This window comes from Phocoena phocoena, chromosome 3 (genome assembly GCF_963924675.1).
Source record: "Phocoena phocoena chromosome 3, mPhoPho1.1, whole genome shotgun sequence".
Taxonomy (NCBI): domain Eukaryota; kingdom Metazoa; phylum Chordata; class Mammalia; order Artiodactyla; family Phocoenidae; genus Phocoena; species Phocoena phocoena.
Window position 1 is genome coordinate 54,924,837 of NC_089221.1, and position 16,522 is coordinate 54,941,358.

General features: G+C 40.8%; 1 protein-coding gene across 1 annotated transcript in view; it reads left to right on the forward strand.

Annotated features, from left to right (window-relative positions):
• The window catches only part of PIK3R1 (phosphoinositide-3-kinase regulatory subunit 1), a 71,975-nt gene that overhangs the window by 35,952 nt on the left and 19,501 nt on the right, over window positions 1–16,522 (forward strand). Inside the window, exons 2-3 of the mRNA XM_065874739.1 lie at window positions 11,151–11,243; window positions 11,681–11,755. Of these exons, the coding sequence (XP_065730811.1) occupies window positions 11,151–11,243; window positions 11,681–11,755 (168 nt within the window). The remainder of the gene's footprint in view (window positions 1–11,150; window positions 11,244–11,680; window positions 11,756–16,522) is intronic.

Genomic DNA, 16,522 nt, shown 5'->3' on the forward strand with positions numbered 1-16,522 from the left:
ATAGCAGATGAAAAAGTAGTTGACAGCTCATAATTCATAAAGTTACTGAGGCCTAATCTAACAGAACAAAATGTACAAAACTCGCTCCCGTGGTTCAGGCCCTATCACTTCCCTTTTAACTGAAGACAGAAGTGGTGCAACAAAGTGAAGCATAGGTTGCTCTGGTGGTTAAGAAAGAGGTGACTGGGTCCTTTTTTTCATTAACAACATCACAGGTATTGCAATATCTCCATTGTAGGAAACCATCATTTTTCTGACCATTCCCACTTTTCACTGGACGTTTGAACAGGGTGCGACCTAGAGATTGTTACCAACGTATTTTCTATCAAGAATCTGAAGGGTTGATGAAAATGACTGATTGAATACTTCTGTATCTGGGGCAAGCTTAACTTTTTTCTTCATTCCTTTTCTTTGACCACTTGTTATATTTGACATAGCCACTATGATATAGTCCGCCCTGCTGAATTTTAAGCAATTATAAAAATACACCCACTCCTCAGATGTCACCTATCTATATTTTTTAGCTCACTTCTGATCATCTTTTTGGGAACATAGTCAGATATCTTTCTAAAATCAATATGTTTCATATTTTGCTTCTGGTCTATCTGTAGGACCTCCTGTCCTATCACAGTTTTTTTTTTTTTTTTTTTTTTTTTAAAGGGTAGATTAGTCTGGTACAAATAAGTCTTATAGCGTAGTACTATTTATTACCCTGTGCTTTTTTTTGAGAATGTAAAGATATGATCCAACTGCTGCCCAAATTGGCCCATCTAAAATTGTTATCTTTAAAAAGAAAATCATATCCAGAGCAAGTCCATGGATTTCTTTAGCTGAGAGGTGAATAGCCTCTTGTTCATTTCACTATTGATTTTTGTACATTGTGAGATGAGAGACTTTATTAGCCCACAAGAATTACTCACATTTGTCTGAGGCAGTGAAAGTATTGCTCTGTTTTTTAAAAACTCTGATCCCTCACACGATTGTTAATGGTTGTGTTTACCTTTGTCTCACAATTGCTACCCTTTATTGTATATGTGTTTAAAAAACGTTTAATCAAAAAGTAGGATGAAATACTATCTTCCCTTCTTAGTTTTCTTTGCTAGCTGATAGGGAATTTTCTATTCAGTTATTTTCAGGCCCCTTGTCTTTCTCGCCTTTATTTTCTTTTTCTTTCCAATCTTATAGACACATCATCTTTTTCCTTTTCTCTGCCTCTTTGATCATGAGCATTTTAACTCCCTTCATATACTTATTAAGCATATCGTATTAATATTTCATTTTGGAGTCTTTGAAATATAAGTTACTATATATATATATATATATATATATATACATATAATATTTTTTTGGTAAATTTTTTGCTGGGCCCTTTCTGCATCTGATGATTAACGAAAATAAGTCCATTTGTACCTTGCTGAAAGTGATGTTAGCCAGCTATATTTAGCTTAACAAAACCCATTACATCCTCGGGGAAGAATGTGCTTAGTTTAGCCTTATGAGAAAATATTTAATAAATGCTGTCCTGAAAATATTTAGCCTGGCTGAGTGGACTGGCAAGAGTTTAATCCTGATAAAGCCGAGGTGATGGCGAGAAGCTGGCCCTCCAGTCCAAGCTCAGGTTGAACAAACGCACCTCTTGTCACTAAGGGTTGTAGCTGTGGGTGTCTCCTGTTGCCAAGTGCTTCACCATCAGTATCCTGCAAAGATTTTCCACCCCCTTCTCATGGCTCCAGAATGGCATCATGCAGCAGGTCTGCCTAAGGAGGAAATGAGGTTCATGGAGTGGTTTTATGGCCAGCTTGGAAGTTGATCTGTTCCTTAAAATCCTGGCTTTACCACTGACTGCTGGCATGTCTTTGACCAACTTGCTGAACTTAGCCTCAGTTTCCTCCTCTGTAAAATGGGGACGATTACAATACCACACAAGGTTCTGCACACGAAATGAGATAAAGCACATAAAGCATTGAGCAGTTTTCAACACTTACTGTTCAATACTATCAGTAGTATTGGGAACTGATACTACTAGTAGATGGGAACTATCAGTACTAGTAGTACTAGTAATAATGTGTTAGGTCAGCCTTTCTAATATATCCTTGCCTTCCCACCACCATCCCCCTACCCACTAAATTTAAAGGGCTGAGTTTTCTTGAATGTGGCAAGGTAGGAAAAGCTCTGATGTGGACATCAGAACTGAGTTCTAGCCCTTGGCCTGAACTTCTGTGGGACCTTGGGCAAGTCGTGACCCACGCAGTCTCACCCCACACAGTGGTACACAGATGCACAGAGCACTAGTAATAAGGTCACACTTCTTGGTCTGCGTTTTGCTGGTGATCTTTAACTGAAGCCTTCCATCAGCCAGAACCTTGGAAGAGAAGAAAAATGCTAATCTCTCTCTTTTGGTTTCTAATTGGGTATAATAGCAGATCTAATTAGAGTTGATAGCCAGACCCTCTGAGTTAGGCAGCCTCACTTGCCTGACACATGTTTAGATGTTGGGCCACGGGATCTGGTATAAGATCAGCCCATGAAGCCAGGACATTTAGGCAACAAGTTATCAGTGTGGAGGTTAATCGTTGGGAGTCTGTCTCCTACAGAGATCTGGATTTCCTCTCTCTGATTGGTGGATTCACGCTTAATCCTTGCTACTCAAGGTGTGGTCTGAGGACCAGCAGCCTGGGCATCACCTGGGAGCTTGCTGCAAATGCAAAATCCTGAACCTCACCCTGATCTACTGAATCAGGTTATTAATCCACATTAAAGTTTAAGAAGCACTGCCCTAAACATCTGCTCTTGGGAGTATTCTGTCTGGCACAGAGGATGTTTACTAAATACTGGTAGAATTCGTATTTGGCATTACTTTTTTTCTAGATTTACAGCTTCTTTCCTCTCTTTGGGTATAACATGTTGATGTGTTAGGTAGCTCGGATTGCCGTGACAAAATACCATATCCTGGGTGGCTTAAACAACAAAAATTGGTTTCTCAGTTCCGTTCATGTGGTGGAAGGTCTGAGATCCAGGTGCCAGCATGGTTGAGTTCTGGTGGGGGCCCTTACCTGGCTTGCAGGCAGTGCCTCATTTTGTGTTCTCATGTGGCAGAGAGAAAAAGAGGAAGCTCTCTGGTGTCTCTTCTTATAAGGGCACTAATCCCATCGTGATGGCCCCCACCCTCACGATGTCTACTTAATTACCTCCCAAAGGTCGCATCTCCAAATACACTCACATTGGGAGTTAAGGCTTCAACATGTGAATTTGGAGGGATGCAGTTCAGTCCACGGCACCTGATTTCTACACCTTACTTTGAGATGCATCCAAAAAAGTAAGATGGGCTGATGGAAAGATATGTAATAAATATAGTAAATATTTAAATATAGTAAATGTTAATTATAGAGTCTAGGATGAGGATACATGGACATTCACTGTACAGTTCTTTCTGGTATGTTCACAATTGTCAGAGAAAAAGCTCTGCTCTTTCTTTAGTTACTAGAACAGAATCTGGTGGTTCTTTTCTCTGATTTCCATCCGGGCTTTCTTAAAACTGCCTCACTGGCCAGCTTTGCCTCTTCGGCAGTGCCCCCCTCTGCCCGCTCTCCTTGGTCAGCCAATGTCCTGCTTCTTCGCTGTTAGTTAGTGAGGTTCCAGCCTCCACCGGAATGCTTCTTTCTGGTCTCTGGTTTCCCCAGTAGTGTCCTTCTGTCCAGTTTCTCTCTTACCTCCGCCCTCTCCTGATCAGAGGATCCTTCAATTCTTGTGAGATTGGGGTTTCTCAAGTTACATTGGAAGAGCCTGCTGTATTGTTTTTAAGCATTTCTACCATTTTCTGCCTTTGACGGTGAAATCTGCTGTCAGATAAAAGTGGGAGAGAAGTGAGTGCCATGCTCTGCCCCTAGGGAGAGAGCATGGCTCACCTAGGGCCCCAACCTCCCTCTTGTTGTTCATGGGGCTCCCATTGTTTTCTCTTTATGACCTTAATTATCTGCAGTTCAAGATGTTTTCTAGTGACGGGTGATGTACTGACTTGTATATTTGGGGGGAAGCTCAAAAGCTCGTGTTATTAGGGTCATTTTACTTGAACACACCAGAAAGTGCTATGGCTGCCCACTTGTAGGATGGGGCGTCCAGTATCTGTGTGTCATGTGACACCCTTGCCACAGTTACCCTTAAATTAGCCTTGGTGTGAAATTCGGGGAAACTTATCACAGGTTTCTCTCCTTGACTGGGACTTGTAGACTCTGGTGGAGAGAAACAGGTCCAAGCTGAACTCAGGGACACTATTCATGAACTTTGTGACCAAATGACTTAATTTCTCTCAGTCTCCCCACCTTTAAATTGAGGGTGATAAGGAACTGCTATGAAAAATAAGTGAAAGCATGTCTGTAAAATACTGAGTGTGGAGGTGTGAGTCCTAATTGATGTTCAGTAATAGTCATTCACCCAAGAAACTCAAGGGCCCATTGGGTATGTGTCACATGATTTTCCCTTCTTCCCTTCCTTTTTGGGGCCTCTCAGTCACACTTCATACAAAATCTTTCTAAGCCAACAGACCGAAGGATCAACTTCCTTATAAACCATTAGCCTCCGAAATCCCGGGGACTCAACTATGAATTATTTTCCTGGTGGGGAGAGGGGGGTGTTCCCTTCTCTTCCCCATTTATCTCCTGCCCAGAATCTTAATTTGCTCTATGCTGTAAATTGTAATCTTTAAATCAGACTCCAATTTAGGTGATAAGAATCACAATTAGGCTAGCCTGTCAAAGATTAAGTGTAATCTAGCATTTCAATCTCCACGCAGAGGCTTTAGCCAGGCCATCAGAAGCGAAGCTGTAATGTCTGCTTATGTTTAATAAAGTCTTTGCCTGCTGTTTGTTTCCTGTATAGTCTCTTGTCTAGAAATAAATTAAATGGGCAGAGGATCTCAGATCCCTTTCATTTGTTTTTAAGCTGTGAAGCAGAAGAGATAAACGGGAGAAGATAAACTTAAAGATATTAAAGACTAATTAGTTTAGGGTGTCTGAAAAGATCTGCAAACTTCTTGTTTAAATCTGTTGACAACTCTTATTAATTCCCTCTGACTAGTTATCCCTGAAAATAGTGTAGTTACGGCTGAAGATTTACTTTCACATCTACTCTTTCTACTCCCATTTTCAGTTGCCCCTATTTTTTTCCCTTCCTTCTCCTGCAAAAGAAAAATCCTTGTTTCCACCAAATTCAATATCCTTCCAACTTCATCTTTCCTTTACATTCAGAAAACTGGAGTATAATAACTCAAATAGATAGTCCTTACAGGAGAAAGTGCAATGTACTGAAAATCATGTGATAATTTAGATATGAGTTCTGAAAAGATATTGAGTGTTTTTATATGTAGAAAGGCAAAATGCAGATGTCTACCCTAATTAAATGTTTCCTGTTTGCCACCTTAAAAAAGTATTGAGAATTCTTTCTGTCTTATAATAATTTCTGGTGTTAAAATTTGCCATTCCAATTGGGTATTTTAAAAATCTGTAAATAATAATGAAAAAGAGTACATGAATAAGTCTCAATTAATAATAGCTACCCATTAGTTTGTGCTTGCTACATTCTAGGCACTGTGCTTACCCATGTTTGTTTATACAGTATTCATTTAATCCTTGTTACACTTAAAATTATTCCCATTTTACAGATGAAGAAACTGGGATTCAAGTTAATTAGCATACCCAAGATTACACTCAGTAAGTGGCAAAACTAAGATTAAAACCCAGGTCTCTTTGGCTTTAAACCTGTGTTTTTAATAATTTCTCTACTGCTGATTAAACAGGTGTGTTCCAAAATTAAGGAACTCATAACTGGTGGTGGTGGGGTGATTTTTGGGGGGAGCTTTGTTTCAGTTTTCAGGTGCATTATCTCAGCCAGCATTGGTTATGGCTTTGCCCATAGAACTTAAGAAGTTTAAACCTTCAGAGTATTAACCGTTATAAGCATAAAGTATGAACACGCTTATAAGGTTTATTTAAGAGAAGTATAGGGATTTGTTAGATTGTTGCCCACCAGAATGTACATTTTTCATTTGAAAGAATGAGAGAGACTGTGTTAGGCAGGACTAAAGTTTTGATTCAGCTACAATTTAACAGACAAGCATCTTGATTTAATATTGATCCACACTTTGCACATACTTTCTTTTCTGTGTATTTGTATTACATTTTAAAAGGTAAGTGGCAGCTTTTCATGTACATCCAGGCTGCTTCCATCAGTAATGGAATACTTGGCTTGGGCAGTCTCTGGAGTCCCAGAATTTCAGCTTAAACTTTCCATTCGTCCCTTCCAGGCACTAACTCTAAAATATCCTTTTTTATGGAGAAGGCCTCCAAAAGGTGTAGCTGTGTGCTGGTTTCATCTTGCACTTTGTAGCGGCGTTGGCACCATTTAACGTGAGGCATGCCACTATCTCCCACACACCACTGGTGCCCAGGGACTGTTCAGGCCTGTCCATGTTAGTGATTTGGGAAGGGCCTAAGGCGGGAGAGAAGGCTCTCTTCTGTGTGACTCGTTGTCACCAGGGCAAAGGGGGAAAATAGAACTAGTGGAAAATGCAGCACTTATGATGTGTCATCAAAAATTCTTTCTACAACCTGGGACACCTACTTCATTGGTGTTCCTGTTAAAGGCTGATTCCTCTCTTTTTTTGAAACAATACACGTCTTGGCTTCACCACTGCTTTTAGACCCTTTTGCTGTTCTTCCTTATCTTCTTTCTCCTTAAGTAATACTGATTTCTTTTGCTGAAAAGTGATTCAGCTAAGTGAAAAACTGGTGTTGGCTTGTCGTAGAGGAATCTAAAATTCACCCAGTTTTAAGAGTGGACTTGGCTCTCCAGACGTGTACACTGGCTACAGCAGGATTCAAAACGCAAAAAACATTCCTCATTCAGATATAAAAATCTGTCTGAAAGGTGAAATCAAATGAGAATTTACATTTAAACTTGATGAGGATCATGCTCTGCTAATTTGTGTTTTGTTTAATAGCTACCACGTACGATCTCTACATTTTGTGTGTGTGTGTGTGTGTGTGTCTCTCTCTCTCTCTCTCTCTCTCTCTCTCTCTCTATATATATATATATATATATATATTTAGTTCCATTATGTTTTAGTTTATTGAACTGTATGATGTGGTACTTTATCATGGACTTTTCAAAGAACAACTTGCCAAATTTGGTACTTCCCTAGCAATTGTCATTTCCTGTTGGAATTTTTTTAAATGAGAGCTAACGGAAGCATAAATATTGACCTTGTGTATTTAATAAAATTAAAGGAATAGTTGATTTTAGGATTGTTGAAATAATTAATATTTTGCTTTAGAATGCTTTTTAGACTTTCACTCTTAATTGATCCTATTGCCTGAAATAGAAAATGTGAACTTTAAAAGCTTACTGGGTGAAGCTTCCACATCCCATATGTTTAAATATTTTAAAGGGGAAATGGATTGAATCATAGATATTGTACTAGAGAATAGGAAATCCTTGAATTGTTATTTTAAAAAACCTTGTCTCTTTGTAAAATTTACCTTTTAAAATTCCCATTGAAAAACTTTGATCGGTTATGATGCTTTATACATTGGGGTAATAAGCTTTTTTCAATATTAACAAAATTCAGTGGTAAATTCACTCGATGTGTTACAAAGGAGTACCTGTACTTCCTAATGTATATGTCTAGTTTTTTTCTTTTTAAAGTATTCTTGGGGTGTACTTTGAGAAAAATGTCGTTATAGATACCTGATAGCCATCACAACGCTTTTTAGAAACTTCATGTAGTACTTGTGTGAGTGAAACAAATGATATTTTGCAGCTCAGGATATGCTGCATGGAAAGTAAACTACCATGTTTTGCCAAAGAAACATTGAAAGGACTAAGGAAAGGCTTTTTTCCCCCCTCCTTCTTCAAGCTGAAGTGAAGAAATAAGAGCGGCAGAAACAATTTTATATGTAGTATTTGCCAACCCAGTAATATAACAACTCTTGGGTGCATATTTCAGTCACAATTAGGTGAAATCTTTAATTATTACTTAATTTAACTTTCATATTTGCCTGCAGAAATGACTGTTGATAAGATTCTGAAAGGAGATAAACCTTTATTAAGTAATTCCGTTTTTAGTTGCCAACTTTAAGGGGTTTTTTTTTCATTTTTTAATTTTAAAATATGTCTGTGTAATTTATGAGGGAAGGAAAAGAAGAACGAGGCATGTTAGTTGGATGAGTGTCGTGTGGATATGTGGGTTCATGCATTTACTGTTTAGCTTTTTGCATTTGGCTGTGCTGAGATCTGTAAGTTTGAGAGGGCTAAGAAGAGAAGCTACAGTGAGTCCCAATTAATAATATTTCTCTACAATATATCTCTGCCTTTATGTTTTCCTTCTGTTACATGTGCTGATAGGATGATATTTCATTTTGCTCAGTGTAGAAGGCATCTATGAGGGAGGCTGTTTTTGTGAGCTGATAATCTAAGGCAAAGGGAAGTAGTTTATAACGTATCAGAGGAATGAGATGCTGTGCTCTTTCATTTTATAGTATTCCTTTTTTTATTTTACAGTGCTTTTAACTAAAAAAAAACTATGAAACTTTCAAGATATTTTTTATTAAAGTATAGTTGATTTACAATATTGTGTTAGTTTCAGGTATACAGCACAGCGATCCAGTTTCATATATATATTCTTCAGATTCTCTTCCCTTATAGGTTTTTACAAAATATTGAGTCTAGCTCCCTGTGCTGTACAGTAGGTCCTTGTTGGTTATCTATTTTATATATAGTAGTGTGTATATGTTAATCCCAACCTCCTAATTTATCCCTCCCCCCACCCCAAGATATTTGTATTTTTAAGTGCTTTTCGGGTATACTCATATGTTAACAGATTTGGGCGACGTCATTGCTGGATTTCTTCAGGCAGGGGGTGGGGGTCACCCGCATGGATTTGCTTATCATATATAGCATGTCGTAAAACTTACTACTAACCCAAAACAGATGACTAGCTCCATTCCTGGATATTCTGATTCTGGGGGTTTGTAGTCATACCCAGCATTCTGTCTTCCTGGCAAGTTCTCCACATGATCCATAGGCACAGGCCAGTGGGGAAAGCACCAGTGAGATGAAGTGTCCATTCAGCTCTCTGCATCGCGACTGTCTGGCAAGTCAGTGGCATATCTGTCCTGCTTTCATGAAGTGCGAAACGTGTTCAAGTGCTGTTGCAGTAGGACAAAGTGGCCCAGGAAACTCAGTGATAAATTTTGTGTGCCCTGCGTTCAGATGTTGATAAGCCCCGTGTCTAGATGCCATGTCCTCTGGGACAGCTTTTCGTGGGGTCTTTGCAGCACGAAGTCAACTCAGGAATCTTTCATCTGTTGTTGACAAAACTTGCCCTTGCTTAGGCTATAGGACTGCGCTCTTCAATAGTGTGGTCACTAGCTACATACAGCTATCTCATTTTAAATGACGACAATTAAAAATTCACTTCCTCCGTTGCAATAGCTACATTTCAAGGGCTCAGGAGCACTTGCTGGGTAGCACAGCTAATAGAACATTTCCATCATCACAGAAAGTGCTTCTGGAGAGTGCTGCTATAGGATTTTCTTCCATAACTTAGCTCTTCTCCTTTTATCCTGGGTACTTGGAATGGCTAATAGCGTTAGGTGGCAAGATCACGTTACTGTCTATCTCGGGAAATAGTGCCACCTAAAAGGGTCTTCTACTACAGGGTCTGGGTTTCCGAAATGACGTAAATCATACTTAATTCTCTCAGGTCCAGATTTAACATAATCTTACTTGACTTGTCTTGTGAATCTGTTGTTCTTCTGTTCTGACTCACTGTTAGAAAGATGGGCTTCATTAGAAATGTGCTTATTTAACATGACATATGGCTTATAATAAAAATCACACCACTAAAATCTCATTGAAACAAAATTGTCAGTATTTAGTCTTTCTTATTAGATTATATTAACTATTTCTAGGTGAGAGTATATACACAGCATTGAACCTTAAGTGTCTACAAATCATTTATTGATGGCTGATAAACAGACTGCACATGTAGGTATTTTCATGAAGGCTGTCATTTTACCTATATTTTGCACTTTGAGAAATTTGAGATGAGTATATTTAGCTCCCTCTTCTGGTATATTATGAGAAAAATATTTGTACTTTACTTTCGTATATTTTTGGAGTGAAAATACAGTTATCAATGTTATGTTGAAGTGCATTATTTGTGTCATCCAATTAGACTTTTTTTTTCCTTTGTATCATTTGGTAAAAAATGTAAATAAAAGCATGGAAACAAGTTCATGAAAGCATCACATTTCTTAAGATATTAACTGACCAAAACATATGTAAGCAAATAAAGGCTTTTCAAGAGCAGGTCCATGGGGATTTAATTTGAGTCTCAAGTGGCCAGGGATCATTTGTACTGGCTTCGGATCTGATATTAAGCCCACCCTGCCATTTGTGGGGCTTGGGGCAAAAATACAAAAGGAAGGCCAAGCCTGTATCTAAATATTTTAAAGTTAGAAATCATATATTGATTGTTAACAGACAGTTCAGTAAGATACGTTCCATTCTCCTACCTGGGAAGTTACTTCTTCACAATGACCAGCAAGCCAGATTTGTATTTAGAGTTCTTGGGTTCTCAGTTCTGCCTGAGAGTGTGGTGATATGGGGAGAGCTGGTTCCCAGCCCACCCCTGGCTTGGCCCTGCGCTGCCAGGACCTTTGCACGTCCAGACTCCGTTCCATCCTGATCTCCACTCGCCACAGCCCTCGCCCACTCCCCAGGTCCAAAGGGGCACCCCTGCAGGGAGATCTGCCCTGGGGAGGGTGGACCTGGGGAAGAGGCCCGCGAGGCCACTGGGGCAACGGATTCCAGGCTTCTGGGAAGTGTTCTGAGTGTGTCCTAGGAGAGAAGCAGTGGGCGTGTACCCTTGGCCCCCCAAACTCATCACACTGTGGGAAGAGGCACAGCTGCAGGGAGGCCCACAAGGAGCCTTCTCAACACAGGGCCCAGTACGGGCTCCCTCTCGTTCCGGCCTGAGGTTGCTGCCATCCCAGTAGGACTACATGACTTTGTGTTCTAGTCATCTTCGCTGATGTTTACTGCGTTGGATTACCCCCGATGAAACGTAACGGCGCAATTGTGTTTATTTGCAGCTTCGACTCTTCCAGACCTTGCAGAGCAGTTCGCTCCTCCGGACGTTGCTCCACCGCTTCTTATCAAGCTAGTGGAAGCCATTGAAAAGAAAGGTAATCCAGCTGGTAGAGGGAGTCGGTTAACGGGTTATGGCCTGATCTCGTGGGTGTTATCATTTGTATTTGTCTCATGGACGTTCATTAAATACACTCCTTGCCACCTGTGCTGGACCCACAAGCTGTTTGTTGCACTGACCTGGGGAGATAATCTTGGTCTGACTTCTGACTCTACACTAACACGTAGTTATTGCATGGAAACTGTTAACTTCTCCCTATTTTAATAAAGAGAATTAATTTGCTCCTCAGCGGCCAGGTGATGTTGCCAAAATTATTGACATGCCATAAGATGAACAGTAGGAGTTGACTTCCAGGAATATTTAGTACACATCTAGAATAGACACTGGATAGAAACTGGAATGTCTCTCTGGCCGCAGGCTCACACATTCTCCAGAGAGCTGTGTTTTGCATACTCAGTCTGTTTTGTGTCCTAGGTCTGGAATGTTCAACTCTATACAGAACACAGAGCTCCAGCAACCCAGCAGAATTACGACAGCTTCTTGATTGTGGTGAGTGTCACAGAGCTAGAAATACACATGGGAAAGGCGATTCTTACCTTTCTGTTTCAGGTAAAGCACAAAACATGTGAGCTTAACTGTGCAACATTCTCAGTTTGAAGGGAGCTCAGAAATATGCACACTTCCCTCTGCCCTGTTATGGTAAGAGGGCAGACCTCGGATGTTTGTCTCCTGAGTTGGGGTGTGTGTGCCTGCCTGCCTGCAGGTACTTGGCTGTCATCACAGCCATGAGCCTCTGGGTGCTGTAGAAACTGCACAGGAGAGAAGCATCTTGGGATATCTCTGCCTCTGCTTATCTACCATCTTTCTCTGACCCTGCCATTGGCTACATCTAATTCATCTGGACCAGTTAAAAAATTATTTATAAGTCTACGTCATTTAACAAAGGTCTCTTCTGACCTTTCCCTTTTTCCCTTTCTCTCTCTTTTTCCTTTTCTTTTCCCTTTCCTTCTGTCTTCCTTCCTTGCTTGCTTGCCTTTTCATGCTATATTTACGTCAAGTAACATCATGATATTGTTATCTACGGTAATGTGCTGGTAAACCAACTCTCTGGGGAGGAAAAAAAAAAGCCCTGGTTTGTAGCATTTACCTACTTCTGTGGTGTAAATCTTCTCACCGTGGTTAATTTCAAGCTACCAACGTGTTATCACTGAACTCTTGGGAAGAATTGTGAGCCAGTACAAGTCGGCTCAAGCACACCATTGGTTAAACGACGTCAATTAATTTAACCAAGTGGTGGCTTTATTATTTGTCCCTTCCCTCCTTTGCCATACAGAATAAAACTGTACAAATGTAAATTTCCTGGCCAGCATTCTAGCAAGTCATCTTCTACATCAACTTCTAGAATCTCTCAGATCCTTCATTCCCTCCCAGTACTTTTCTTTTCATTAATAATTTTTTGCCTCACACTATTTTAACTGAATTTGGGTGTTTGAACCAAAAGGAGTGAAACCCAGTTTTGGAAGAAGCACCTTCAGGCGTGCAGTTATGCAAAGAATGCCCACGTGACATTTAATAAACGAAAAAATTTCAAGTGTGAGGCAGCTTCAAAACGAGGCAGCTTATGAAAATTTCTAGAAAAGGTGTTTCTGGGAAAAAAGAAGGAGATTAGATCTTTATCTGTCGATAGTTTTACTTGAAATGCACCGCCCAAATGTTTGAAGCTTAAAAAAAAAAATTTTTTTTTAACTTTCATTTTTCCTTTGTACATGGAAATCAGTCTTACACACACACAGGGTACATCCTCCTACATACATCCAGAGTAGGTCATTAGAAGTTGACTGGCAGAAAAATCAAGGTGAAAAGACTTGTTTTTCTTTATCTCTAACAGCTTTACCAGGGTGTTAAGGAAACACCAAGTTTTGTCCTGGCCCATTGAAACAGAGATACATGTTTTGGTCAGAAAATTGGTCAAATCGAACGTGTTAAAAGTCACAGGAAGTGTTTAGACTTCAGAGACTGATGAAACGGGAGTTATTTGAGAAAGAGCTGTTACGTTTTTAAATGTGACCAAGAACAAAATGATGCAGTTGGGCTTTAAAAAAATCTTCGCACCACCTGTAAGATGGAATAAATAACCCAAATTCACTTCAACAAGATATTTTGACAGACAGCTTTCTTTGCGCATTTGAGATCAAAACACACATAGAAAACTGGTTTCCCTTGGATTCTGTGCTATAAAAGCGAATTTTGTGGCAAAACAAAAAGAGTAAACATTATCTCAATTTAGGAGTGAGGATCCTCCAGGACTGTCTCCAGCTTGAGGATTTTTCAGTCTATAAAAAAATCGTAATATCCTGGAGGAAGCTCAAAGATAAGTCACTTACACTAAAAGCAAAAAGTATGGCTTTTAACCAACCCCATGAATTACCAATGTCTGAAAAGGACAGACGTGGGTGGAGGACAACAGCCTACATTTATTAGCACCTACTGAGTTATTTTATTTCATCCACACATCAGTCTTGTGATACAATATTAGTAACTGCTGATGGTAAAGCCATGACTTGCATCCAAATGGTTCTGACTCTAAAAGCCCTTATCCTTGTTTTTCCCACACTATATTGCCCTAAAATAAAATATTTCTTTCTTGTTTTTTTTTTTTTCATTTTAATGGTGTGAATTATTTTCTTTCTCTCTTTCTCTCTCTCTTTTGGTTTCTCTTAACCTGAATTAGGCTTTTCCTTTAAAAGTTCTCATTACAAGAAAAACCTATGTGTGTGACTCTGTGTGGTGATGGATATTCACTAGACTTACTGTGGTGATGGTTTAACAGTGGTATATACAAATATCAAATCATTATGTGGTACACCTGAAACTGATATAATGCTGATATATCTGTTATGTCAAGATACCTCAATTTTAATTTATTTTTATTTTTTTTAAAGAAACGGTAGAGATTTTTTTTTTTTTTTGCCTGTGCCACGCGGCATGTGGGATCTTAGTTTCCCGACCAGGGATCGATCCCACACCCCTCTGCACCAGAAGTGCAGAGTCTTAACCACTGGACCTCCAGGGAAGTCCCAAGATACCTCAATTTTAAAAATCAGCCTTCTGCAGCCTCAGCACTGTGGACATTTTAGGATGGATAATTCTTTGTTGTCAGGGGGCCGTTCTGTGCGTTGTAGGATTTCAGCAGCACTACTGGTCTCCACCCACTAGATGCCGGTGGGATGTTCCCCCGGTTGTGACAATCGGAGATGTCTCCAGGTGTTGGGAGATGTCTCCTAAGGGTGGAGGTGGGGCAGCAAAATTGAGGGCCCTAGTTGGGAACCCTTTACTTAGATAGAGATCAGTCGGGGAGGGGACTCCATTCCAGTGGGAGAAGGGGTGAAGTGTTGGAGAGTCTACTGGTTGCCCGTCAGGAGTAGACTCAGAAAAGCAGGGTAGAAGAGGGTGTAAACGCCCCAACCCAGACCTAAAGAGTGGGTGGCTCTCTCTGAACTAACTTCCACTGTCATCACGTGACAGATGTGTCTAGCTCTTGGAAGAGCACATTAGCATAGCTCTAATGCAGAAAAGGAGACTGCTAGAATAGAAGTCAGAAACCCCAAGGAGCTTTAGAAGTTGTCTATAAATAAATAGAACATACTACATCGGCTCTAGTGGAATTTGACATAAGGTGAGCTGATCCAAAGACTTGAAATAAGGTTATTTCATTCAAAGGTTATACAGGCTCTTTGGAATACACCTCATGTGTTGGAGAAGGGCTTCAGTGAATGAACATCACTCAGGACTTTGTGTAGCGCAGCTCACAAACATTCAACGAGCACTGAGGGATGTGAGAAGAGCAGGTGAGAGCCACAGTCCGTGCCTTGGAGGGACTGTCAGTCTAGGAGAGAGACTCGCAACTACCATAGTGAGAAATGTCAGGTGTCATAGAGAGATGACTCCTGCAGGGGGGACGTGTGGAACCTTTCTCATCTTAATGTTTATACCTCATCGCCAAATGGTGTTTTAGGATGAGCAAATTAAGTAATAAGAATTGGCTGGGCAAAGTGATATTAAATGAAGTATACAGGGGGCAAATTTGGGGGGAGGGGCAGCAGCTTGCTGTAGAGTGGGTGGCTATGGAATGCTCCAACAGAGATGCACGCACAGTTTTGTGTGACAGTCACACTAGTAGTTGCATTACTTTCCACATGGACCCTTTATGCAGAGACCCAGTCTTGCCCTTCCCCACACTTATTAGAGATGTCATATGCCTCCGGTTTGTTCTTTGTGGGACACTTAAGTGATTTAAGCCCTTGCTTCTCCACCTTTTCATTCTTTTCCTCAAACTGACCTATCCACATTTGCTACCAGCTCAGGACTTTCCTGAGCTCTATGGTATTGTACGATTATCTTTCAGAAGTTCTGCCTAGTTAGTGGGACAGGTTTGGCTGATGATGATGTGTCCAGGAAGCTTTGTTAACTCAGCCTGAGTGCTTTATAATATCATACCTGGTTCATGGGCATCCAGGATGCCACTTCTCCTTCTCATGCTGAATACCTGCGAGTACACTTTGATTCTCTCTCATCCTCTCCTAGGCCACAACCCAGTCCTGTCAATCTCCTAGTTAGGTTACTTCTTTTTTTTTTTTTTTTACCGGATATTCATTTTTAATTATTATTAATTTATTTATGCATGCATGCATGCATGCATGCTGTGTTGGGTCTTCGTTGCTGCGCGCAGGCTTTCTCCAGTTGCAGCAAGCGGGGGCCACTCTTCGTCACGGTGCGCGGGCCTCTCACTATCGCGGCCTCTCTTGTTGCGGAGCACAGGCTCCAGACGTGCAGGCTCAGTAGTTGTGGCTCCCGGGCCTAGTTGCTCTGCGGCATGTGGGATCTTCCCGGACCAGGGCTCGAACCTGTGTCCCCTGCATCGGCAGGCGGACTCTCAACCACTCCGCCACCAGGGGAGCCCTAGGTTACTTCTTGGTAATGTCTCACACGTTTCTAACGGTCCTGAAATCCAGATTACCCCGAGTGGTATCAGCACTTCGAGCAGCGCTCCTTTCCGACTTATTTTGAATGCCACGATTAATAAAGCTGTTTAGAAATGTAGCATTCTGCTCGTCAGGGCCCCTGTTCTCCACTGAGTACATGCACGAGTCCCCAGATAATTTCCCTCAAGTCATCTTTCCTGTCAGTAGTGTGCATCCTTCAGCAGTGACCGTGGTCCTTCCTGCCCGCAGCACCCCTTCCTTCCACCGGGCAGTGTGCCTCATTCTACCCCAAGTACTCAGAGAGCGGCTGTGATTCATACTACCCCAGTGTTGA